Source organism: Cynara cardunculus (assembly GCF_001531365.2).
Source record: "Cynara cardunculus var. scolymus isolate 2C chromosome LG 13, CcrdV1, whole genome shotgun sequence".
NCBI classification, from domain to species: domain Eukaryota; kingdom Viridiplantae; phylum Streptophyta; class Magnoliopsida; order Asterales; family Asteraceae; genus Cynara; species Cynara cardunculus.
The window spans coordinates 33,193,890-33,221,816 of NC_037540.1; the positions used below are offsets into that span (position 1 = coordinate 33,193,890).

A 27,927-nucleotide genomic window follows, 5' to 3' on the forward strand; every position below is an offset into this window, starting at 1 on the left:
TGAGGAAGATGAGAATGAAGATCTTTCATTCAACATGTATATCCCATCGATCTGTCCTGAACAAGAACCAGCCGATCCGGCACCTCTTTCCTGTGTGGAACCCTCAACTGGTGTCGATGTTCCTACTTCTTCTACTAGGGACATCGGTGACCCAACCTTAGTAGTTGTCTATTCCAATCCTCTGACGAATGCTGACGGTGCCTCTACCTCTTTTTCCCTTCCTCTTCCTCCTGCCACTAAGTGGAAAAGAGATCACCCAATAGAGCAAATCATTGGTGATCAGCAAGCAGGTGTCCAAACACGTTGTGGTGCTGGTAATATATGTTTGTATGTCAATTTTCTATCTCTCATCGAGCCTAAAAGGATTGAAGAAGCACTTGATGATCCTAGTTGGATCAGTGCCATGCAAGAAGAACTACTGCAGTTCGAGGATAACAAAGTTTGGAGACTGGTCCCCCGACCAACCAACAAAACAATTATTGGCACAAAGTGGATCTTCAGAAATAAAATGGATGAGAACGGAACGGTGACTCAGAACAAAGCCTGACTCGTTGCCCAAGGATACGGGCAAGAGGAAGGCAATGATTATGATGAGACATTTGCTCCAGTAGCAAGGTTGGAAGCTATTCGAATCTTCCTTGCCTATGCTGCATTCAAGAACTTCAAAGTTTTCCAGGTGGATGTAAAAAGTGCATTCTTGAATGTAAAACTTACTGAAGAAGCCTATGTGAAGCAACCTCCAGGCTTTGAGGATCCTAAACATCCAGAATATGTCTATAAATTAGACAAAGCTTTGTATGGTCTCAAACAGGCTCCTCGTGCATGGTATGACACTCTCTCTACTTTTCTTTTGGAGAACGGTTTCTTCTGTGGTAAAACTGACAATACCCTCTTTCTCAGGAAACATAAAGGTAATGTCATTCTTGTACAAATTTATGTGGATGATATCATATTCGGTGCCACAAAATAATCTATGTGTAAAAAGTTTTCAAAACTCATGCAAAGTAAATATGAAATGAGTATGATGGGTGAGCTCACATTTTTCTTGGGTTTGCAAGTTCAGCAATCCGACAAAGGAATCTTTATAAATCAGAGCAAATATGTTAAAGATCTTTTAAAGAAATTTGATTTTAATGAGTGTTCGCCCATGAAAACTCCAATGGCACCCCCCTTGAAACTGAATGCAGACCTCGATGGCAAATCGGTAAATGTGACCAGTTATAGGGGAATGATCGGCTCCTTACTTTATCTTACTGCTAACTGACCGGTTATTATGTTATCCACGTGTCTTTGTGCAAGATACCAAGCGAATCCAAAGGAATCTCACTTGGCAGCCGTTAAGCACATTTTCAGGTACCTGAGGTACTCCCAATCTGGGTCTTTGGTATCCCAAAGACTCAGGTTTTTATCTAACAGATTTTTCAGATTCTGATTATGCAGGCTGCAAAGTTGATAGAAAGAGTACAACTGGTAGCTGTCAGTTGTTGGGTGGAAAGTTAGTCAGTTGGACTAGCAAGAAACAACACTCTGTGTCCACCTCAACAGCTGAAGTTGAGTATGTTGCTGCAGGTAGCTGTTGTGCACAAGTCTTATGGATGAAAAATCAGTTAGCTGATTACGACCAAGTGTTCACAGAAATTCATATTTTCTGTGACAATTCAAGTGCCATTGCTATTGCCAACAATCCAGTTCTTCACTCTCGTACGAAGCATATTGATATTCGGTATCACTTTATCAGAGATCATGTGATGAAARGTGATGTTGAACTTCATTTTATCCCTACAGACTATCAACTTGCTGACTTGTTTACCAAGCCTCTTGATGAATCTCGGTTTAGTTTTTTGATTAGTGAGTTGGGAATGTTAAATGTTGATAAATAATTTTTGAGTCTTCACTAATTCATTTGGGTTGTGTGTTTTCTCTAAAAATGTTGTGTCATTGTCTCAAAAATAGTCTAGTATCTGTGTGAGTATGCTTCTCTTTTTTCTAAACTATTGATTTTTTTAAATAATGGGTTTTATACTCGTACATTTTTTTAAAAATCAATCTCTCTCTTCTATCTAAAAAGTCTCTATGTGAATTCTTTTTATATCGCTTAAAATATATATATATATATATATATTATTAGTATTTTGTAAATTTATTTTATGTTTGAAAAACAAAAAAAGTTTAAAAAGTAATTATTTTATGTTGTGTATTTTATCCTAGATTTTTTTTGTTACAAGTATGTGGGCCTTTCTCTCTTTGGGCCGAACCTCCCCCTTACCCTACCCTATCCACTAATCGGCCCTTCCTTCAAGCCGTATCCCATTCCTATTCGGCTCCCATTCCCATTCAGCCCCCCCTCAATCGGCCTCTACCCAATTCCCATTCGGCTCCCTCCCCTACCTCCTTCACTTGACAAACCGATCTCAATCACACACCACACAAGCCGAACCCCTTCTCTCCTCGAATCCAACATCTCAAGCCGATCCTTCCTTCCCCCTAACCCCTCCCCCACCGAACCCTCAAACTGGCTCATCCTCTAGATCGGCCTCACCCTCCTAATCGGTTTCCTCCTTCACCCCTACCCCCCTTCGGTTTGCTAAGGTTTGCGCCCCCCCCCCCACACCGATCGCTCTTCCCTTTCCCTAATCCTATTCGGCTTCCCTACTTTCTTTCAAACCTCTCGCTCAACTCTCTCACCCATCATATACCCTTCGGCCTCCTTCCTTCAGTCCATCCCACCTCTCATGCCGATCCTCTCTCACTCCCTCATCTCTCTACACCTAAACCCTACCCTAACCTACTAGATCACATAAGCCGATCCTTTCCAATCCGATCTCTCTATTTACTCAAGCCGATCACTCCCTCTAATCGGTTACATAACCCAATCCCCTTCCCTTCTAATCGGCGCTCTATCCTTCGGCTTATCCCAAGGCCGAACCCCTTCGGCTTGATTTTTAATCTCCACACCGGTTTCTCCCAAACCAAACCGATCATCTAGCCGAAACCCTACATAGGCCAATCCTCTTTCCCCCTTCAAACCGATCTCCACATTCCTTTCGGCTTCATCTCCAATCGGTACCTAATACTCTATCACACCACTCACCATTTCTTCCCTTCGGTTTCCCCCTCTCTTCTTACCCTTCGGCCTACCTCACCTACCGAATGCACAAACCTTCATAAGCCAACCTCCCTAACAACAAGCCGACCCCCCCCCCCAACAACAAGTCGAACCTTTTTGGTCCCCCATTCACCAACATAATATTTTATTCAACCCTTTCCCTTACCTTCATACATCCCATCTACTTTTTACTCACCAAAGACCCACCCCCCTCACCCCTATCTTCACCTACTTTCTTTAACTTGTCAAATCTTTTGACTTTTTACTTTCCCTAGGCTAAACCCCTTTTTACCCATCATATTTTTTCCCTTCTCCTTTTTTTAAAACCCTCTTAAACCTCTCCTCTCTTCTCACTTTCAAAAACCTCTTCCATCTCTCATCTTCGTCACAAGATTACTGTGTGTTTTTTTTCAAATATTATCAACCATGGCTTCTCAAAGTGGAACTCCCTCCAAAGCTCCTAAGGTTAAGAAATCTGTTTCCCTCACTGCTGATAATGTTACATTTTCTTCGTGCAACTTTGTGGCATTGTTGGATCACAATGAGAAATATCTGGATTTCTACATCATCATCGAATTTCTACGTAAGTGCCTTCTTTTCAAAGCTCTTACTTATTCTCCAAAGATGAGTAAATCTCTGCTACGTGCATTTTGGGCTACATGTATATATGACGATTCTACCAAATCTGTGCATGCCACTGTATTATCTGCCAATGATATATCTTTTAATGCTGATGATTTGAGGAGGGTGTTAGAGCTTCCTACTTATCCCTCTTATGATGAGCTAGTATCTGTTGATAATCTGCATGTTGTTGCTTCCACTATGGGCTATGTGCAAGACCCTGCTTTGATAAAACAAAGCACTCTTTATAGGAAGAATATGAGTGGAGTTTGGAACTTTTTGTTTTCTCATCTTATTCAATGTTTAAGTTCCAAAACTGGAGGGATGGATCAGTCATCCGCTAGTGTTACCCACCTAGCTCATGCCCTTATTTTCCGGAGGAAAATTGATTTTGCTAGTTATTTGTTTGGGGAATTGGTAAAGAAGATGGGTAATGCCAAAAGCTCTACTGTGCCTTTCATTCGATTTCTATCCATGATGATTGCTGACAAACTTGGGTCACGTATGCCGGCCGATACTGCTAATTTCTATGACCTCAAAGTGTCTCAAGTTGGCATTCAGACTTTGAAGAAGGCATCATTGTCTACCGATCTTCCTCTTCCTTCAGGTATGGTTTCTTTTGCCACCTCTTCTCACCCTGTATGGGGAGAGTGCTCTGTGACCACATTAGCTGGGGACCTTCCTCATGTTGCTCCGATCACCCATCACTCCTCCATGTCAGTGGCCCCTCATCCTTCTACTTCTTCAGCTGCTGCCTCAAAAGAGGCCGCCTCCTCTGTCCGGAGACGGCTGGCAGATAGTTTTATTCCCCCATCCTCTGCATCTGTTTCTAAGGCTATGACTTCGAAAGCGCCTTCGGAGTCTCACCCCTCTCACTCAAAGCGGAGTCACTCTAGACTATCCACTTTTGGCTCTTCCTCTAAGAAGACCAAGAAGCCAAAAAGGGCTAAAAACATATCTCCAACCAAGGACCCTCAACAGTCCAAGGTTGTTGAAATTGGTCCTACTGAGCCCAGGACATCTGCTTTAGACCCCCTAGCTCCTCAATTCCCTCTCAAAAAGACATTGTTGTACATACTAGGATCCCACATGACTCCACCTTGGCATCTCTACATGACCTTGTGATGACTCGGATACCTCCCCTTTCTGAGGTCCCTTCTCTCCACTTATTCACGGCCTATCACCCGAGATCGATGATCTTGATGATATTGCACGGATGGATGATTTATCAGCTTTGTCTGATACTGACATCCCTTATCTCCAATATCTTCTTATGGATGTAGATAGTGAGCCTTACCAGCCTACTACATCAACTTCAGTGGTAATCGGCGACCCGCCTTACGCAGGCGTCAATGATATAGACACCGAGCCTCTCGCCGGTGTTGGTGATACAGACACTGAGCCTCTCGCCAGTGTTGCTGATACAGATATTGAGCCTCACGCCGATATCGTTGATACAGATGTTGAGCCTCACGCCAACATCAGTGATACTCCCATCGGTGACTCTCAGGGCGCCGATGGTACTGCGAGTGTTGGTGTTTCTTCTCCAGGTGGGTCAGCAAGCTCAATCAAAGCTTGCTCTCCTACTCCAGCTGCTGTTTCTCCCTCCAGGCCCCCCTCTGCACCGGGCTTTCAATTCTCAGCTCCCTCTCCTCCTGAGGTGATCTATGCCATACCCACTGAGGTGGTGGATATGTTCAGAGGCTTCACATCTCAGTGTCAGCTGCTCCTCTCTCAACAGGCCTCCCTCAGCACTGATTTATCTGGGCGATTGGACTGCTTTGCCTCCAGCGTTACATCTGAACTGCGTCAGCACAGTGTCGCCTTGACAGATCATGGCATTGCTTTCACTACTATTAAAGCTACGATGGATTCTCTTGATGCTCACATGACTGCTCTCTCCAATTCTCAGGCCAGTATCTCTGAAGCTGTAGCTGATCTTAGTGCTCGATCGGAAAGTCAAGCTGCCACAAATCAGGCAATTCTTCAATCTCTGACTGATCTTCACTCCAAGATGGATGCACAGACTCAGATATCCAAATTGTTCTTAGCCAGAGATACAGAGTTCACTGTTGACTTGGGTCCTACTCAGTTCATGGAAGAGGACAGGGTTATGTTAGCCAAAGTCAGTCGCCGTGTTGAGTCCGATTATGCTCTTCTTGGCGGTCTTCATCGCGGTATCTCACGTCTGCTTCGTGCCACATGTGCTCCCTTTCCTCGTGCTACTGCCTCTGTACCTTCCCCACCTGCCAATGTGGAGGGTCCTTCTGTTCCTGCTAGTGGACCTTCCCCTGTTCCCACTGAGGGGGAGAAGACAGTTGATCCTACTACCAGTGACAACGGGGACGACGACTCAGCTTCTACTTCTTCTACCTCTTCATCCTCAGCTGAGTCAGACTGTGATGCTCCTATTGAGGAGGAGCTATTTGATCATGATAATAGAGCGGCGGTACCTGTTGAGGGGGAGCAACCATGTTCTATGCCTTCAGTATCTGTTGAGGTTGGTACCATACCTTCTCAAGATGATATTTTCACTGCTTCTGGGGACTTAGTCCCAACTCACAGAGAAGGAAAGGCACCCATGACCTCAGATGAAGAAGCTGCTGCAACTAAAGCAGCTAAAATTGTTAGACATCAATCTGCAGTTCCTTCAGCCGACAGACTTGTGCTTAAAGCTCCATGTCCTCAAGAAACTGATCTTCATCTCCTAGGTATTTCTTCTGAGGATGCGGCCAACTCAATTGCTCTTCAAAAGCAATTTGAGGAAGCCAACAGATCTCACTCCTTAGTCCCACTATCTGAGTCTGAAGAAACCAAAAAGAAAAGAATTAAATGGTTTAATGACTCAATTCTCCGACGCTACACTACTACTCGAATTGTCAATGCCAGAATCAAAGGTCCTCAAAAATTGACCTATGATTCCAATCTGATCTATTTGATTATTGGTCGAGAAAATGGAGCAGTGAGGACAGAAAAGCTGACTTGGATCAATTCCTACGGTCTTACTGAGTGGATGGAGATCATCAAGTTTCTAAGTAAAAGCAGAAGCATGTACAAGGAATTTGTCTTGAGTCATCTGTATCGCCTTCTCAAAAAGATACAAATGATCAAGATGCATTACAAGCTGCCTTCCCCTCCACAACTCTCCTTTCTTAAGCAAGTGTTAAGCAAAGTTGGCTCTTCTAAATTTGCTTCTGCCTCGAAGACCATCAAGAATCAAGACTCGCTTATTCAGAAATTATCAAAGGAAGGTAAGGCTCTTGATGTCTCACATCTTGATCTTACCCTTCCTTCAGATGTTTGTCATCCAGAAGGAACTATCTTGTCCGCTCCTGAGCATGGAATATTCTTCTGGGACGCGAGTAGTTGCCTTCGATTTTTCCAAGCTTCTGAGATACCTATAGCTGATTCTCAGCTATTGCACGTGATACTGAGTGTAATCAAAATTGGTGAAGCCGAAAGAGTCTTTTATACTTTGATCTCGGATGAACTGAAGAGAAGAGATGTTCTTGCAGTGGCTGATTCAGACGCTATGGAAGTAGATGATGATTGCTAGCTTTCCTATGTGATTTCTTCTTCTTGAACTACTTTCTTCACTGTAAATATTTAATGCATTGTCTAGTATAAATGCAATTTGATTTTTCAGTATTTACTTTAAATTTTTCATTCTTTATTTGTTTATCTCTGATTAATTATTTGTTTGTATATACGTTTATACTTTAAAAAAATTAAAAAAATCAAAAAAAATAAAAAAAATGAAAGAAAAGAACCCAAAAAGAATATGTACATGGGTCACATAATTTATAAGTTCTTCTTCTCAAAGAATTTTAGAGTTTGTGTATCTTGTATTTATTTCTTTCTAAGTGTTTGTGTCATCATCAAATATGGGGAGATTGTTGGGTCACCTATTGATTTGGTGATGGCCCACTGATCTATTCCTCTACCTTAGCAACACTTAGTAGTTATTGGTTCTTTGTAAATTGGTGTCTTGGAACATACTTAAAGCCATTGGCAAAATCGAAGACTAGCCGATGTGAAGACAGAAGGTCACCAATGCGGTGTTGTGGATCAACTGTCTAATATACACACCAAGACTCCGAAGTAGCTGCAATGCATATTGAAAATATTTTGAAGTTACAAGCCGATTGAAGGAAGATCTTCATAGACCGAAGATTGAAAATTTTCATGGACTCAAGATTGAAGATCATGGACCGAATATTGAAAATCTCCATGGACCGAAGATTTGTGTGTAGCTGCTTGAAGCTACATATCCATCCAAAGGAGATCTTCCTACAGACTGATCATATCTCTGCAAAGTTTGTCTCTGCATGAACTGTGTAAGTTTGTCTCTGCATGAACTGTGTTGTATGCACACTGTGTACGATGAAAATGAGATATCAACATTGGTCAAGTCAACCCCTGCCTTCTTATCCTCAAGTGACAAGTGTCCCCATGCATTAAATGCTGAAGGTAGTATAAAAAGGCAGTGTGCATCTCCCATGCACATAACTGGCTTTTGCAAGATTACTTAATGCACTCTCAAAGCAATCGGCTATTCTCTTCTACTCCCTTGCTCTCCTGTGTGCGAAGAAATTCTTAGTGTTCTTCATTTCCTTTCAAGAACTCTCTGTGTTGTTCTTGAAAGTTCTTATCCTTGTAAGATTGTTTAGATTAGGTTTTCCTTTCCTATCTTCCGCAACAATCTTTTGTATTTCAGTGTGTACTAATTCTTGATATAAATCAATAAGAATTAAAAAGTTGAAAAAAGTCTGTGTAATTGTATTCAACCCCCCTTCTACAATTATTTTCTGTTTATTGCATTTCCCTTCGGGACTAACAATCTTCCATATCAATGTTCGGACGAGAGGATCCACCAAATCCATCATGCAGGAATAACATAGAGTTGAAATCACCCATGAGGACCCACGGTTTTGCACCCATAATCACCTTAGACTTACGAAGTCCCTACCAAAGATCACGTCTAACAACACACGTATTAGCCCCATAAACAGTTGTAAGGAAGATTGGCTCCACCTCCCCCTAAATAGGGACAAGAGAGTGCAAAAATTGGGAATGTCCATCTACCAACATAATATCAAGAAGACGAATATCCCAAGCAAGGATAATACGCGTACCTTTATCCGAAAAAGAGGTATTTGAAATCCAATGCCAACGACCAAAAATATTATTACAAATATCATCCAGACCATCACTAAGAACATGAGTTTCAATAAGGGCAGATAAAGAAAGATTATGTTTAGAAATAAACTCCTTGACCTCCATTTGTTTATTCGGGAATTTAGACCCCAAACATTCCAACAAGCAAAGTTCAACATGACTAACCTGAATCGGAAGGTGCCAAATGCTCCAACGGGACAGGTCCCTCATCCTTCTCAACATCATCAATAGCCTCCTAGTCTGAAAGGACTTCAAAACTGTTAGACGGTGTTTTAAGATTCAATTGTTGTTGTAAGGCTCCTCATTTTGGTTTGCCAAAAGAGTGGAACGAGTTCACCACCGACTGAACAAACGGCCTCGGAGTGGCATTTCCATCCGAACGAGTAGGATTTTTCTTTGAGATAGGTTGATCACTCCCAAACTTAAGCAAGGTCGCCGGCTCATTAGAAGATGGCCCCATAAAGTTCTGCACAATATTATCATCCTTAGGAGTTCCAGACATATCCGGCATCAAGGAATTCTAATTGGTTGGATCCATTGGTTTTGTTCCACTGGTACTCGGCTGGGAGTTACCCTTCTTCTTCCATTGCCTCTTTTCCACTCGTGTAAAGCCATCAGCATCCACACGCGAACGTTTATCCTTAACAAGAAGCTGACAGGTACTTTCAGCTTTAACACAAGAACTAGATTTATGGCCAAACAAGCAGCAATGGTAGCATTGGTGGGGCTCCCTAATGTATTCCACGTGAACTTTAACTTTCTCATCCGAACCATCAGACAGACTTGGAATGATAACCTCCAATTCCCGTTTGAGATCCCCAACAGCCCAGACCTCTACGAGAACTTTTGCAAATCCCGGTCTACCCCATAGTTTATTGCACGTAGCCGACGTGCACGAATCCATTCGCTTAGGAACTCCTAGCACACTTGCAATGTGGCTCACTCCTTCCCGATTAAAAGCAACAAAAGGGATATTATGGATCTTACCCATGACGGGCAAGAGGAGTGTTCCGGTTTATGTAGACCCTTAGAGGGGTCCCATGGGAAGACAAATAAGGGGGCTCCTCGAATCATAAGAGGACCTGGCTCAATGACTTGAAGACAACCCCCTTCATTATTAAAACGAAAGAAAAACATATCGTTTTCGTTCATCACGCCATCCTTGAATCCAAACATGTTCCGAGCTGCTTTCACATAGTTTAAGACGACCAAGCAACCGAGGCCAAGGTCCTAGGAAATATCCATATAATGTGGTATTATAAACTTTGCTAATTGACTTGGCCAGCTCCACCGGGATAGGAATGTTCGTACTCTTTTTATCCTCTAACGGAAAGAATTCGAGAGAGTAAGAAATTGGATTTCCAACAACCGCTTTAGAATCCATACCATGTTTCAGAATTTCAACATTGCCATAGGTGGGTCCCTCATTTCCCTGAGGCGGATGCAATCTATCAAAAACCGAGATTCTATCAGACGAAACCTGCATGGGGGTATCATAGGCAACACCAGCTGAATGCATGGAAGCAATAAGATGCCCATCATTAACGGTCACATCAGCAGCCTCAACCATGACATCACTAGCCAAACTCGTACTTGAGCCCTAAATATCAGAAGCCATAGCTCAATCCTGAAAGGGTGAAGCCCGTATGAAGAAGCCTTAAGGTGGAAACCCTACGACAAGAGATGAAGATTTTGGGCTAAGCCAAAATGCTGAAACCTGCACTATGAAACCACGAAAGGCACCAACGATACAGGAAACACACCCTAGGAAGAAAACAACCAAAGGAAACAGCAGCTACCTTTAAAATAGTCGAATCTGAGCAAAAAAAACAAGTACAGATCCAAAGCAAGTCCAAAATCGATGCCAACCCACAGATCTTTTAAAATCGATCAAGACCACAAGAGATCAACAAATCAAAGAACAACTCCATGATCGCCAATGAAGGAGAGAGAAAAACACCATGTCGCTTAAAGAGTGGAGGTCTTGGTATCAAAAGATTGGCAACCTGGAATAGGGCTTTACTTGCAAAACATATTTGGGATATCGTGAGGCATCGTGATTCGTTGTGGGTGAGATGGGTATATATGTACAACCTAAGATCTATACACTTCTGGATGGCTCGGAAAAGCTCAAACTGGTCGTGGGTTCTATGCAAGCTGTTAGATTTACGACCACATGTGCGGCGGTTCTTGATAACTCGAATTGGTGATGTAAGGGAGGATAATTGGCTTCCTTGTGGCCATTTGTCTTCATTCATTTCCTACAGATTTGTTTATTCGAGTGGGTTATCGACCAATACTTCATCTCGGGAACTAATTCAAAGTCTTAATTTAATGGGGTGTGGTTTAATGATTGGTTTCAAAGGTACGTTGCGCTGAGTAGCTCTCCTTTACCGTCTTTGCATGATCATGAACGAGATAAGGTTTACTGGATTGATAGCCAAAATGCTAGTATGGAGTTCTCGGTAATGACAACTTGGTCTACTTTGGATGGGAGTTACCCATTAGTGCCATGGCATAGTTCGATGTGGTTTCCGGGGAACATACCTGAGCATGCATTCTGTTTATTTTGTGTCATCAATGCCTCCCTACCCAAGATCGTATGACCTGGACTGGAAACATGAACCTTCGGATCTGGAATGTGCTCTCTGTAAAAATTGCATGGATAGCCACAATCATTTATTTTTTTTCAATGTAATTTTTCAAAAGAGGTGTGGGAAAGTATTTTAAAGGATGTGGATTGGAAGAGTATGCTAGACTCTTGAGATCATATTATGGGAGCAATTTCGGATGCGAGAGGGTTGCCTAAGAGGGTTAATTCAGAAACTTGCTCTTGCGGCCTCGGTGTATTATGTTTGGCAGGATCGGAATATAAGGTTGTTTACTGATCAAAAAAACGAACGGCTATGCAACTTATCAAGGAGATAAAGAGTAAAATATTTATTCGTGCGGCTTGGAAGAAGAATAAGAATGAGAGAACCAGTATTAAGAATGGGGCATGCTCATTTGTTTGATGAATTTTGGTGGTTTGTAGGCGGGTCTTTGCTTTGGAGAAGGCTTCTTTCCATCCCGTTCTGCAATTTGTTTTTTTCCTGTTGGGCTTTGTATTTTCTGGCTTATTGTTGCTTGGTGCGGTGTGTCTTTAGCCTGACTCTTGTTTGTTTTTTCGGTGGTTTATAAGTTTGTCTGGTTTCCCTTTCAAAAAAAACCAAATGGACCCTTTAAGAATCATTAAGACCCATTCTACCTCAATTACTCTCATTAACTTCTGATTAGATTAACTATAACCCATTTAGTACCATTATAACGCAATTAGACTCAAGTTGGAGAAATAAGCCCATTATACTCATTAAGGTGTGATCAATCTAAATATGAGTCAATTAGTGTCATTTTGAMCCAACTAGACTTCTTATGGTGAAATATGCCTATTAAACAAACCCATTAGGGTCTAATGAGATTAACTATGATTCACATAGTGTCATTTTGACCCACGTGACTCGATTTAAATAAATAGGCGCATTATACCCCTAACACCAAATGGATCCATTAGAGACACCTAAGACTCATTCTACCTTAATTAGTCACATTAACGTTTAGTTAGACTAATTATGGCTCATTTACTATCATCTTGACCCAATTAGACTCCTTATGGAGAAATAGGCCAATTAAACCCCTTAGGGGCTAATGAGACTAATTATGGCATACTTAGTGTCATTTTGACCCAATTGGACTTATTAAGGAGAAATAGGGTCATTATATCCAATAACACCAAATGGACCCATTAAAGACCATTAAGACCCATTATACCTCAATTACTCTCATTAACGTCTAAGTGGACTAATTATGACCCATTTAGTACCATTATAACTCAATTAGACTCAAATAGAATAAATAAACACATTATACACATTGAGGTCTGATCAAACTAGATATGACCCAATTAGTGTCATTTTGAATTAATTAGACTCTTTATGGAGAAATGGACCTATTAAACCAATTAGGGTCTACTCAGATTAATGATGATCCATTTAGTGTCATTTTGGCCCAAATGATTCAATTAAAAGAAATAGGCTCATTATACCTACTAAGACCAAATGGACCCATTAAGGATCCTTAAGACCCATTCTGCCTTAATTACTCACATTAACGTCTTGTTAGACTAATTATGACCCATTTTATGTCATCTTAACCCAATTAGACTCTTTTTGGAGAAATGGGCCAATTAATCCCATTAGGGTCTAATGAGACAAAGTATGACCTAGTTAGTGTCATTTGACCCAATTAGACTTATTAAGGTGAAATAAGTCCATTATATCCATTAACACCAAATGGACCCATTAAGGACCATTAAAACTCATTCTACCTCAATTACTACTATTAACTTTTGATTAGATTAACTAGTCATACGAACCTTTTAGACCAATCACAAGTCATTATTTAATTATATTCATCTCTCACCATGCAATTAATATTGAGGATATATTGATAATTTTCTTTTTGTCTTAATTCCTTTGCATTAATGGGTTGTTACAAGAACATCCAGTTCCATGATTCTAGCTAAATTACCTAAACACAAAATCTTTGAAAGGGAAAGGAAAACACGACGGCAACGGTAACAGGGACGATATCGGAAGATGAGGTGGGAGATGGAGTGAGAGTTGTGGATAACAGTTCCAGGTACCAAGGTATATTTGGGTTGAGGTTAAGAGTATTTTAGAATTATGAAAATGTTATATTTCATTCCATCAAAATACCACTTCTATGTCATGGAGTGTCTAAATCCCTATGGAATTTCATAGAATTCAAAGATTTCTTCCATAAAAAATAATGAACCAATAAAAGGATTAAATTTGATCAAAGAAATTCAACATTCCAATTACATCAAATTCCTTCAAAATCTGCAAACCAAACACCACGTTAGGTGTTATAAAAAAAATCACTTTTATATTTTATTTCATGGGTGTTATAAAGTTCATGAAATTAACCGGTATAAATACTATTAAATAAAATAATATTAATGTTAATGTTAAAAAAATACAATAAAATGTTAATGTTAAAAAAAATTCAATAAAATATATATAATTAATGATCACTATAACAAGTTTGAGAAAGTCTTGGTACCAAGCTTTGCAAAGGGTCATGCAACACAAAATTCTTCAACTGTTCATAATCAATCAAATGGCAAGAGGAATTAATTGATGAAGGTAGCAGCCACTAGAAACATAAAGCAAGCTACAACCATTCCTGTTGAGGTATCGATACGACCCGAAGGAGAGAGATTATGGGCACTCACCCAATACTCTTTCCCGGATCCCTCATCTTTCACTTTGATGCTTGAAGAGCCTTGGAAAAAAGAAAACACAACCAAAACCGATCAATAAAAACTCCATCTTCTTAGGTGCTTCTGACCCTCTTAAGAAAAGGGCTTGCGCTACACTCCAAAGTGCCCCCACGGTCATTATGGGGAGGTAAAACACAGATTTGAATCCGAGACCATGACCACAAATACATGGGATTATTTAGCTAAATGACCTCCTGACAAGTGTTTTTGCAAGTCCATGAACTTATGATAGGTATAGCATTCTTATGTATGGAAGAGGCATTCTTCTATTAAGCAAAAGGCATCCTCAAAACTCAAGAATTTGAAGTGAAACTTATCTTATGGCTACTAGAGAAAGAATACAACACAACAAAATCTCTTTCTGCGATAGCTTGGACGGATAATATGAGCACACAAATTGGAAAAGTAAAATCATGGGTTTAAAAGGCGATTCAGGAGAATAACCTTCTAACAAACTTCTTTTAAATGCATAACCTTCTGGCAGATTTAATAACACTTCTGCCTAACAGAATAATGCTTCTTCCTAAGATAAGAATGCCTCAAAATCTGTCAGCCAACCAGTCATGCATTTAAAAAAACTCTGTTAACAGGTTATTATCCTAAATAACCAGCTTTAAACTTAGTTAGGGTCTTCTCAGGAACACCCTCTCTACCAATTGATGTGGAGGTATGGGCTGCATACATCCTACACCCCTCTAAGACCATACTTTTGGGTGGGGTTTATTAGGGGAATACCCTTTTAATAGATTTTTTTAAGTGTATGACCTTCTAACAGATTTAAGAAAGCGTGTGCCGGACCGAAGAGTGCTTCCTAACACACAAAATCTGCCAAAATGTCATGCATTTTCTGTGAGAAGGTTATTCCAAAATAACTCATTTGGATAGGATTTACTAGGGTAGTTTGGTTTATGATAAGATTGTGTCTCTAAAGCGATTGAAACTCAACTTCAAGATTGTAGAGACTCGATTCGTGTTATTGAGCCGAAGCTCACTTGGTAGCTAGATTGGCCGACTTGCTAAGCATTAGTAGTGAAAGACAAGCATTTCAACTAGAAAATTCTTTCTGGATTGCAAAAATGGACTTCTTTGTTGAACCAGGGGAGACTTTTCCCGACAACAATATCTTGTAGAACATCGAAGAAGACAGTATACTTACAATTGTAGTCGATCCATCCAACTGTCTGCTTTTCCATATCGTATGTTACCAGTTTATCTGTTAATACAAGATCTGCATACAAAGAACAGTCATTCTGTCACCTCCTTTTATGCAATATCATCAAAGTTACTTGAGGCAAATTCCTACTGTGACATGTATGCCATGCAATGATGGTTGTCAGTAGCACTAGATTTGTCATGTCAACTGTGGAGGAGCTGGCCGAAAGAAGAGGAAACCAAAAATACCACAAATCAACCGGTGGCCTTGGGCACAATTGGTACTAACCAAGTGTTCTGAGCCTATGATTGTGGGTTCAAGAATAACAAGATGTCTGTATTTAACAGTTCAAGGAAATACCAAAAAACTATTACTCCTCTGTTCCATAAGAATCGTAATGTTTGACTATTAAAATCGGAACATAAAATGTTGCAATTTTATGGACATCTCAAAACAGAAAATGTTGCAATTTATCAGATAGAGTATAAGTTCAACAGATTATTTAGGTGAACAACTTCTGACAGATTTTGAGGCATTGTTGTGTTAGGAAAAAGTACTCTTCAGTTAGGCAGTGGCGGAAAATCTGTCAGAAGGTTATTCTCCTAAATAACCCAGTCCTAACTAAGCTAAGCAGGCAAGACGTTTCTCATCATGATCTTACGAAATTCGGTGGATAAAGATTGTAATACGACACAATTTAGCCTTGTAAAAACAAGCACTGAAATATGAATGAAGACTTACCTCCCAACAAAGTTATCTCTTTTCCATCCTTTGACTGCAATTCACTGTCCTGAAAACCGACGCACCAGTCTTGATCCTGAAAAGACAATATCATAAAAACAAGTTCAGTAAAGTGCCTTAAGCAACCACCAATGCATAAGGAAGGATAACTTGGAATATGTACCTCAACTTCAAAGAGGTACTGGTGGGGAAGAACTTTCAAAGAAAGTGAATTGTCAAAGTGAAAAGTGACATCTGGAAAACCCTTGTCAACACTGCATTATCAGAGGATAAAGACAAAGTTACGAGCCAATAGTCAATGTTGCAGAAGTCTATTGGTTTAAGTTGAAACTAAAATTTAGAATCTATAAGGATAAAAAACAATTACATCAAGATTAGTTCTGCAGACAAGACATGCCTACATTGATAACAAAATATTTATGATAATGAATGTTATCTTGTGGAAGAACTCAAGTAAACTACTTGCTAGTTATGTTGACATGGTGGAGATTGAAAATGAAGTAGAAGAACAGGGAAACAAAGAAATTCATTTGAAGTTGGTAGTGGGGCTGATCAATCCCAAATCAATGAGAGATTGTGGTTCTGATCGGCAGCAGGGCGACACATAATTTCATTTCGAACGTTGCTTGAAAGATTGTGTTCACCAATTATACGCACAGTGCAGTAAAAAGGGACGACCATTAAAGGAGAGGGGATTCTGTTGGCAACAAGGAGAGGCTAGTTAGGCAATGTCCATTGGCAACAACTACCACCACCACCACCACCACCAGTTGATGAAAAAGGTTGGAATCAGTTTCTATTTTATTTTATTCCCACCTTGAGGGCAAGGTGAGAGTTGAGGGTGGTTATTCTTGTACCTTGGGTCAAATAGTCAAATATAGTAGGTTATTGAACAAGTGGCTACAGCATTAAGAAGAACAACTATTCACAATCTGAGCGCAAAGACTCGCCTTTTATATAATAGTACTAGATGATCTATCTACAATAGTAAATAAATCTCAATTTTCATTAAACGCAGCAGGCACAGCCAGATCTAATTGCCCATTATTTACATCAAGTTTGACACGAGTAAAATGATCCTTGTGTAAGATGATGGAAGACATAAAATTAATAATGTAATAATGATTAAAATGAATAAATACCTTAATGATTGAATAGAAACAAAAATAATGCCACTAGGGAGACATCTATAACTAAAGTAAGGGCTTTTTAATTAAATCAAGTTTTCAAAAAAAACAAGGATGTAATTGCTGCAAGTGATGTTTGCTTCCTTAAAAATTCAGTGTCTAATATGAACTCACTATCATTTAAATGTTTACATATTTCAAAGAATACTTAAAGAACCCATGAACATATAACTAGTAGAAAGATGAAAAGTTCAAGAATTTTGCTTCTCATTTCTTTGTGAAGTTATTTTTTWAATGSYGACCCCCTTGCTATCATAATTTTGCTTCTCATTTCTTTGTGAAGTTATTTTTTAAATGCTGACCCCCTTGCTATCATAATTTTGCTTCTCATTTCTTTGGGAAGAATTTTGCTTCTCATTTCTTTGCAGTTCAAACCGAATCAACAGACCACTTGAGCACCAAAGAATATCATAACTATCAAGAAAAGCTCTAGAAGTTTGGAAAGAAGAAACGAGACTGGTAAAAGACCACTTACTTTCCTGGGTACTTGTAGCATGTGAACTGTTGATCAACAATGTGACTTTTAATATTAGGTTGTGCAGCATCAATCTACATCGTAAGGTAATCATGAGAATCATAAAGAGAAAATATTTAATGATTTAAGTAATAAAAAAAAGGGGAAATTATAGTTGAGTAAGGCAATGATGAATGCAAAAGGGCTTAAAATATTTCCCACACCTTTTCTATTACTTGTTTGTAAACCAAATCAGGTAAATATGCTAACGTTGTACCACTGTCAATGATTGTTCCTCGCTTGGCTCCAACATCAAATATATCTGTTGGAAGTTGGAGAACATCACCACCGACCTCAATTGCCTTCAATTCAACGTTATAATGTGCCCTATGATGCAGATAAAAGTGTAAAGAACCTATATTTTATTGTGAGAATTAGATGAAAGAAAGCTGAAAGCTAGTGTTGTAAATAGAACACTGTGCAAAAAAATGTTCCCAGATCATAAATAAAGATCCACAAATACAATTTAATAGCCATACCAAAAATAGCCAAAGACAAATATGACCAAATGTAATCATCCTTTTTCCATTTAAGGTAAAAGAGGAAAATACTAAAAGTTTACATGATTATAAAAGTGAGTATGTCAAGAAGTAATAAGTGGCCAAAACGGCTAGGAATGGACATAGTTAAAACAGAAAATGATTCCTCCTACATGCTGCTAGATGATCTCAAATTCATAAACATGTCATGCAGGAGTATCTGTACAGGAATAGTAGTCCATGAGTATTAAAATGATGGGTCAAACCATTCTAGATAAAATGACAACCCCATGATGAGCATCAGAAAGTGCAGCTTGTTATGATGTGCTTACAGTTGGTATTTTAGAATATGTTTATATACACTGTATTTGTGATGCTTCTGACGATAATATGATTATAAGATAGAAATTTGGAAGAATCCAAAAATTAAGTGTGATAAGAATCCTTCTGCTATAAGATGTTTAGAATAGATAGATAAGATAAAAGACATGGAAAGGATTCCTAATTATACTTGGATAACGTATAGAGAAAGTAAGAGGAGTTCCTGGAAAAATACAGACCTCAAGCAACCCAAGATTACTGCCCTTTTTCCATTGGTGGTGCAGATTTGATCGAACCGCATCAAGTGGTTCAAGCTAATCGGAACGAGCTATTCTTCATTATCAATGTGAATGGAAACTACAAGCTCCTAGGGGTCCACCAAAATCAGTGGAAGCAACCTTCCGGTATATGTCGAAAGATTCAACCAACCCAGGAAAACCCATCGCTCTGCAAACTCAAAAGTTGGTTTCCCGTTTCACATCCATTTTTGCTAGTCGCCTTACACCCTTTCTGCCAGGAACACCCATGCCATTCCCCTACTCCCAAACTCTAAACCTCCAAAAATCTGTCCTCACCACCACCCTATTCCCGAAATTTGAAATCGAAAAGCAATTTGAGTTACTCAATTTTGTTTTATCTGACCATATACCAGTCTCTTTGCTAGTCCCATTCTTCTTGTTAAAAGAAGAGAGAGATAATACCTCGTCTATGTGTGTTGATTATAGATGCCTTAACCAAATAACGGTACCAGAAAATACCCCATAACAAATGTGGATGAGTTGCTTGATATGGAGCATCAACTTTTTTGAAAATTGATTACCATCAGATTCATGTCCATCATGTTGATATCCATAAAACAACCTTCCGCACCCTTACGGGCGCCGCCTCAACCTTCCAAGTTGCCATGAATTATCTATTCTTCCCTTAGGAAAAATTCTCTTGGTTTTTTATGACATTTTAGTATCCAGCAAGTCCCTTGACCAACACCTCTGCCATTTGAAACTTATTTTGCAGCTACTCCAGAAGAAGCATTACCGTACCAAAGCCACCAAATGTCTGCTTGGACAACCAGAAACATTTTTTAGGCACATTCTATCAAGCAAAGGAGTTCGTGTTGATCATGATAAAATACAATCAGTTTTGAGTTGGCCAACACCAACAAATGTGAAGAAGCTATGTGGATTCTCAGGTTTGACGGATATTATTGTTGATCTACCAAAGGTTATAGTTTGATTGCTACACCACTTAGGCACTTACTGATCTCACAAATAAAAATGCCTTTCAATGGACCCCAATAGCAGAATCCTTCCTTGAGCTCAAACATGCCTTGACTAGGGTACATTTTCTCCATTTGCCCAACTTTTCCCAGCCATTTACAATGGAATGTGATGCTTCTTCTCAAGGTATGGTGCTATTCCTCTGCAATTTGATCATCCCATCGCTTATTTCAGTAAGGGTCTTTCATTTTCTAAAAGGTTAAGATCTACTTATGATCAGGAATTACTTGCCCTTGTTTTAGCATTGCAGAATTGGAAACATTACCTCTTGGGCCGTCACTTCTTAATCCAGACAGATCATCACAGCGTCATATATATATATATATATATATATATATCTTCTCAATCAGAGCCTAACCACCTACGGCTCCTCTTAGAAAACATGTCATTTAGTTTCACCATTGTTACAAGGCTGGAAAAGAGAACTTAGGCGATGATGCACTCTCCCACAAGCCACAACATGTTGATTTCTTGGTTGTGGTTGCTTTCGTTCCGTTGGACTTTGCTCATTGGTATTAGTTACTTCAAGATATCCATACACTCATGATATCTTTGTGGTGATTCATCAAGACCCCTCCACTCAACAAGACATTCAAGTAGCAAACAAGAAGTTGTTCGACAAAGATAGGTTAGTGGTCCAAACAATGTCTCTCTACGATAAAACGTCTTTCCAAGGCACATGATACCCCTATAACATGTCATGGTGAGAATTTAAAAGACCCTTCAATTCCAAATCTTTTTGGCCAAAGATGAAGCATGACGATTATATCCAAAATTGCTTGGTTTGTCAACAAGCAAAGTATCAATGCTTAGCACTTTCAGTCTTTTACAACCCCTACAGATTCCATCACACATTTGGGACGAATTTTCGATAAATTTACCTTTGGCTTTCCCAAATCCAATGGTTATGAAATTATGATAATGTTTTAGTAGTTGCAGATCATCGAAGAAGATACTCGCATTTTGTTCCTCTTGCTCCCCACACACTGCCAAATTTGTTGCTAACGTATTTTGCAGGGCAATCGTATGTCTATATGGAATCCTAAGATCCATCATGTTTGTACGTGACGTTGTTTTCCTTGGTTCCTTTTGGAGGATCTTTTTTTGACTTTACTAGAACTAAACTGAAAATGAACACCACCTACCACCCACAAACAGATGGCCAAACAGAGGTGGTCAACTGTTACTTGGGAGGATACTTACAATGCTTGTCTCAAGCCTGCAATTGGAGTACTTGGTTGAATTTTCTTTAACATTGGATTCCATTCGTCAGCTGGCACTTGGCTTTCATGTTGGTATATGGTCGTGACCCTCCGGTCATTTCTCCTTATGTCCATGGCGAAACTCAGGTTATTAACCTTCAAATTCAACTTATAAAATGTGATGCCATGTTGAAGGACCAACTCTCCAAAGCTCAAACAAGGACTATGTCTTTTCGGTTGGCGACTATGTCTTTGTGCACTTGCAACCATACCACCAAGAATAATTAGCCTATTGCTGTTATGTTGAACTTTCTCCTCATTTCTTCGTTCCATACAAAGTACTTTGTTGCATTGGACCATTTCCGCATGAGCTTAGACTACCACCAAATTCCAAAATTGATCCCATTTTCCATGTTTCACTACTTCAGCCAGCATATGGGCAACCAGCTCCTTCAGTTCCAAGTCCACTACCAACAAATACAGATTGGGAACTAGGTTTGGCTCCTGAAAAAAATACTATCCCATCATTGGGTATCTACTGCTGGTGTCCTATCTCTAGAATTGTGGTTCAATGGCTAGATCGACATATCAAAGAAACAAGTTGGGAGTCTTATGACCTCATTGTTCAGCAATTCCCTACATTTTGCCTCGAGGACAAGGCACTGTTCAAGGGGGTGCATTGATACGACATCTCTCTAATTGACTTATTCTACAAGGGAAAAAAAAAAGGAAACTCATGAGCATGGAAAGAGTCTTCCATGAATCTAGGGATGTCTACAGCAATCTACTTTCCTAATCAACTATATGCTTTCCTCATCAGTTCCATCTTCCGGTTTGTTTTGCTATAGGGATCTGTTTTTGTTTTGCTCTAGGAATCAGTTTCTTCTTAGGTTATACCTTGACTGTTTTGTTCTATGGACAACAGAATAATTATTATGAGTTCTTATTTTGCATAAGGCCACTTTTGTAATTCTATTCTCCTGTTATTACTCACTAAACATTTAAACCTAATGATTGCATCATTAAACACCACAAGTTCATTTCCATAATCACAGTCTAAAACACAACTTTATTTTATGATGAAATTTTATTATATATAGTGACAAGGAAAAAACCAAGATAGGGGCCGAGCCAAATATCAGTTTCTCAACCATACAAATTGGGATGTACTTTCACTTAACACCATCTAGTAGAGGATTGGAACCATACAAATCAATGATACTATGATAACTACAAAGATTCTATGAGAATTTGGAAGAAAAATTACTTGGCCTTAAAAAAGTGATGACTTACTCGGGAATCATTGGTGTGGTTTGTACTTTTGGTTGTACCACTTCTCCGATAGCAAATATGCCGCCTCCTTGAGAGCCATCCAAGCAATGTGAAAATATCTTTTTCACCTTTTTAGCTGAAGCAAGCTGTGAAAGCACAGAAGAATTTGCCTGTCCAAACCCAAGTATCCCATCTAGTGCTTGTTGTGATGAACCCAACTCCCCCGATTGTTGAGATCCGCACCTATCTTGGATAATAAAGTAAATTGTCAGAACATAGATTATACAGCTCTTATCTTTAAACCTGGACGTTTATTGATGCCAAAAACACACTACGGAAGGAAACAGTAGACTTGCCCGAATGCTATACTCCCGTTCATTGATGTGGTTTGAAGATCTCCAGAAACTTGGTCAAGTTGTACAGCATCTCTGACAAAATATCCCATGGTGGAGCTCCCATCACCATATGTGACAGAATACGAACAGTACATTCCGACCTTACAGTCACCATTAGGGCCACTGAGTGTGGATATGCAAATTTCTTGATCACAAGCAACCATTTTTGCAGTTGATGAAGCCTTAGGATTGTATAACGCAAGTGATATCTGGCGACAGTAATGGTAACAATTGTTACTTTATAGAGAGGAAGATCAATTGAGAAAACTCACAAATCAAATGTAAACCAATCAAGTAGATGATGCAAAGTACTTGTATAAGTTTATAAATGCTCCAAATAAGATAAGTAACATACTCCAAGATCACTTTTCTTGGGACATTTTTGACATCCAGCACAATTCACCCATAGAAGGTCACTCCCTGTATCAACCTGCACGTGATAATCCTTTGGTGGAGTTCCAATTTGAATCTTAGTGAAATAGAGCCTATATACAAAACCATACAAACAATATAAACTTTCATGGTGCAACATTCATCCCTACAATTACACATATGCATGCATACGTATATACATACATATATATATATATATACATATATGTGAGTTACATATATATCAACCTGCAGTTGATAATCTGTCGGTGGAGTCCCAGTCAGAAATTTAGTGAAATAGATCCTATATAGAAAACCATATAAATAATATAAACTTTCATGCTGCAATGTTTACCCTACAGGTACATACATGAATGCATATATAAATACATTTACATATGCATATATATATATATATACAGCCCATTACCAACCATCTTTTATCTCATTGACAAGTTCAGTAAAACTATAGGTCCAACCCTGCTGATTTTGCTATCTATAATTTGCTTTCACAAATTTCAAATAGGTTAGAAGGAAGAATACAATGAACTTGCTTGATTAAGAAACGCAATGCACTGATTAAAACTATCATAGACAAACGAGAACCAGAAATATATTGGTGACTTCACTTGGCCCTTAAGATCCTTATTTGATGGGTTTAGAGAAAATTAACAAGTGGCACCAAGAAGAAGTGGCTCAGAAATTTAAGAGAACATCATTCAAAAGCAACGTAGAGGCGACAAGCCAAGAAACAAGAGGGCCGGTGAGTAGTATCACCCTGCTCGTATTCCTCAACATATGAGAGAAAGGAACATCAATCAATTGGATAGTAGCCCCTAAAAAAGAAAGGAAAAGAAAAGAAACACTCATTTGAGCTAGCAGTGATCAAACATATCCCTTAAAAGGAAAGAAAAAGAAACTAAACACATAGAAACCAGCCTTATGACAGGGTTTTGAGGATTGAGATGAACTGGGATAAAGTTAATATAATACAAGTTAGGGCTAGAACAAGAAAGAATGGAATCAGTCTGATGCAACTATGCGAGGGTCAAGTTTTGGTGCAGACTCATAATAAGTTGAAAGTGAAGTTGTGAACCCTTTCAGCAACCACCTTACTAAATACACGGCAAGTTTCATAGATTCATTCACAAGAAAGATTCATAATCCAAATAAAGAGGCAGAAGAGTGAGAAGTTCTGTGAATTATTGTCCTCATATGCATTATCAGTAACATCATCACCATCAGTCCCTTTGCTCTTATATTATCATGATGTGTGTTCTCAAACCAATGAAAAGTATGTGCGCATACACAACTTGTACTTCAAGTCAACGCATGTGAATATAGGTGCCTATTTGGATTCGAAAAAGATTCATCATTAAAAGCTTTTTAGTTATCCGTTTTCATGTAAAGTTTCTATAGACTGCAGTGGATTTAGCCAATCCCCAGAAGTGACACATCGTAGAGTTTTCAAGGTCAAAGAGATAAGCAGAACCATGAAAGGTCAATCCACAATAAGTAGGCTTTGATGTAAAACGAATGAAATTAAAAGATTAAACTGACTGCTTGATGAGCTATATTCAAAAAATTAGTAATGGATCTTCAAAAAGGAACATCGTCATGTATTGAAATTTCTCTATCTCAAACCCAAAACATATAATTGGAAAATCATAATGATACAAGAATCTCAAACTCATTCATCCTCCGTATTCGTGATATTATGCAACATAATGGATCTAACCATCTTTATCAAGCTTGGAAACAAAATCTACACAAACATTCTTGAATACATAAACAATTAAAAACCTGCATTTGATAATTCTTCAACTACATAAACCGGTTAAGAGTCCATCACATATACACACACACATAAATATATATATATATATATATATATATGTATATATATATATACATATATGTAGAGAAAGAGAGAGAGAGAAAGAAAGAACTAACGCTGCTGAGGTGGGGCTGCCGTCGCCGCCGAGGGGAAGGTCGACGGCTGAGAGAATTCTCCGATGACGGTCGTTATCATGAGCTTTGAATTCACTCAAAGACCTTTTGTAGCCAGCAAACTTATGCTGAACTTGGAAAACGACATTGGCTGATGCCAACAAACAAAATTGAAGAAGAAGAAGAACAAACCCAATAACCAAAACAACAAATCCTCCTTTATTCAGATCCATCTCCCAATTCAATTCAAAATTGTATTTTCTTCAAATGGGCGTTCCTCGAAATCGAAACAAATGAACAAATTTTTATCCTATGTGTATGTGTGTGTGTATATACCCTTTCTGAAACTTACGTATCCTCTCATGTTATTGAAAGAAAATTTAGTTGGAGAGAAGGAAAGAGTGACAACAAGAAAACCCGCCTCGACTGTGCCGCTACAGAAGAAGCAAAACCCAATGAGATGCAGTTAGCTTTCACAAGAAACAAATAATCTACAGAGGAAACCTATATCGCTAAGTATTCCATTGCATTGGATCACATCAACAGACGTGTTGACCGATCCGTATTGCTGATCTTCCTTTATGTTCTTTCCCTTTTTGTTAATGATTAGGTATGTTCTCATCGCCTTGACTTCGACTTGTTTGACTTTATGTGTTTGGGAAGGCACAGGGTGATCCCCAAATCTAGTAACAACAAATTGAGGGTGACAATTTTTCAACAGAGATGAAATGTTCAAATGCTATTGATTTTAAGCACTTAGAAAACGTGTACATTTTCTAATTTTCCAATGTTGGACTTATTTCAAGTACTTGTTTATTTATGATGCTACAAGGTGTACAAGTAACACATCATATGATAAAATACACAGTCGGAGGTAGTTTATCTGTAGTTGTTAAAGGTTTTGTATTAAAGATGCTCAAAAAATCGGTCAATCCAACTCAAAAAAACCTTAAAAAATCTCAATTTGGGATAACCTAACACGGAGTTGATACAAAATTAGGTCAAATTGTATTTATTGGTTGAAACTTGGTTAGGTTAATCTGAACTCAACCCCACCAGGTAAACCCAATCTCTTACAATACTACAGATCTAATATGATTGCTAAGTTCTTAGTTAATATTTTTACATTAAACAAACCCGTAATTAACTACACTCAAAATTATATTGCAAGTTTCAACCATAATTTTATTTTTTATTTGCATGAATCTTCAACTTTTTTTTCTTCACTTTGTTAGCTTTTCTTCTGTATTTTGATTTTTACTTTGTTTAAACATAAACACTTAGCTAGATTTGTAAAATGATGTATCAAAGTTTCAACCTGACCACCAAAGGGACTTTGGCCTAGCGGTATTTGTAATATTCGGGTTTTAAGCTTTGATTAAGATTTTTGAATATATATATATATATATATATGTGTGTGTGTGTGTGTGTGTGCGTGTGTTAGGGTAATGTGAAAGTGTGTGAAGGTGTTGAGGTGTATAGCCGACTTAGTAAAAGACGGCCATACACTTGCTATTTATAGCAAGTGTACGTTTAATTGCAAGGTTTTTCTGATTTTCTGAGAGTTTTCTTCATACATTGAGAGAGTAATTGCAGGTTCAAATCCGTTCATCTATCTTTTGTAAAGTGAGTGTATACCACTTTAAAGTATTGGTTATTAATTTTGTTACTGTTAGAATATGCTATTTATGAACTGCATTTCATAAATATTTATATCTCCTTAAACCGCCCAAGTGTTGTCCGGATATCTTCTTAAACCGCCCAAGTGTTGACCGGTTTATTCTTGAACAGCCCAAGTGTTAACCGGATTAAAAGCTAATCCGCTCAAGCCATGTCCGATTTATCTTTTTCTACTCTAAGTAATTGTCTGGATTTCATATCCGGACAAGGTTGACCGGACTTCAAATTATAGCAATATGTTGAAGCTTTAAAGATGAAATGGCGGTGTAATCGCGAAAGAGATGTAATGGCGATGTAACCGCGAGAGAGATGTAATGGCGGTGTAACCGCGAGAGAGATGTAATGGCGATGTAACCGCGAGAGAGATGAAATGACGGTGTAACCGCGAGAGAAATAGATAAATATTTATATCCGTACAGGTTGATTTGAAACTGGTAGTATTGGAAAGTACGTTATTTGTTTGAGAATTATACACTCACTAGACCTTTTTGGGTCTAACGCTCAGTTGTTGGACTAACCTGTTTTGCAGGTCATCATACCTCGCAGGATAGAGGCAAGTGAAAAGTTTAGAATTGATAACTTTTAGTTACTCATAAATGTATCAAAGAAAGTTTTTGTTAATCTGTATTTTGTAAACGATGTTACATTTTGTGTTATGAGTAATATCATGTGGATTATCTGTATAGTGGAAAGTGTGGGATGTTACAGTTGGTATCAGAGCCTTAGTTTAAGGGATCTGGGTATTTGTGAAATACTTAGACTTAAACTAGAGATGTGGAAGTTATAATAATAGGTTTCACTGGGACTATAAACATGGGGAATATGTTATAGTTGAACCTATTATGAGAAAGATAAATTATATATGATTGATATAATCTGAGTTATGGATAGACTTGAGGATAAATTTGTTATTATATTTTGATTATGAGAATAATCATGTATGTTTAAATGTGACAGAAAGAGTTATACATTGAGAAATGGCAGATAATCCCAATCAATCAGAAAGGACCTCTACTGGTTATAGAAGAGGTCGGGGAAGAAGAAACGTAACACAAGGAGAGGACCCGAAGAATGTGATGACGATAGAAACACGAAGTCGTAGCAGGGGTCGAGGAAGAGGTAGAGGTACTAGACAAGA

The 27,927-nt window shown here is 38.7% G+C and overlaps 2 protein-coding genes across 4 annotated transcripts; both read right to left on the minus strand.

Moving 5' to 3' along the window:
* Positions 1 to 9,425: 9,425 nt before the first annotated feature.
* Positions 9,426 to 9,896, minus strand: LOC112524987. The gene has a single exon (XM_025134932.1). It carries the CDS (start codon positions 9,894 to 9,896, stop codon positions 9,426 to 9,428), a length of 471 nt encoding a protein of 156 aa, XP_024990700.1.
* A 4,060-nt stretch (positions 9,897 to 13,956) lies between these two features.
* Positions 13,957 to 25,716, minus strand: LOC112525868 (aspartic proteinase-like protein 2). 3 transcript variants are annotated; one of them, XM_025136163.1, is made up of 10 exons: positions 25,113 to 25,716; positions 23,143 to 23,272; positions 22,749 to 22,996; positions 22,414 to 22,635; positions 18,006 to 18,168; positions 17,803 to 17,876; positions 16,304 to 16,394; positions 16,141 to 16,216; positions 15,403 to 15,474; positions 13,957 to 14,248 (listed from the first exon to the last, which is right to left on the minus strand). In XM_025136163.1, the coding sequence occupies exons 1-10, from the start codon at positions 25,340 to 25,342 to the stop codon at positions 14,097 to 14,099; spliced, it is 1,458 nt and encodes a 485-aa protein (XP_024991931.1). In that variant the 5' UTR covers positions 25,343 to 25,716; the 3' UTR covers positions 13,957 to 14,096. The 3 variants fall into 3 exon arrangements, with proteins under 3 accessions (XP_024991931.1, XP_024991932.1, XP_024991934.1); XM_025136164.1 differs by having other exon boundaries at positions 23,143 to 23,217; positions 25,113 to 25,199; XM_025136166.1 differs by having other exon boundaries at positions 23,100 to 23,217; positions 25,113 to 25,199.
* Between the last annotated feature and the right edge of the window lie 2,211 nt (positions 25,717 to 27,927).

Coding starts and splice junctions, on each gene's coding strand:
- LOC112524987 (XM_025134932.1), bottom strand. CDS start 9,896: ATGGGTAAGATCCATAATATCCCTTTTGTTGCTTTTAATCGGGAAGGA.
- LOC112525868 (XM_025136163.1), bottom strand. CDS start 25,342: ATGGATCTGAATAAAGGAGGATTTGTTGTTTTGGTTATTGGGTTTGTT. Junction 16,395..17,802: donor TGCTACAAGTACCCAGGAAA/GTAAGTGGTCTT, acceptor CTGATAATGCAG/TGTTGACAAGGGTTTTCCAG. Junction 15,475..16,140: donor AGAGATAACTTTGTTGGGAG/GTAAGTCTTCAT, acceptor CTTTGTATGCAG/ATCTTGTATTAACAGATAAA.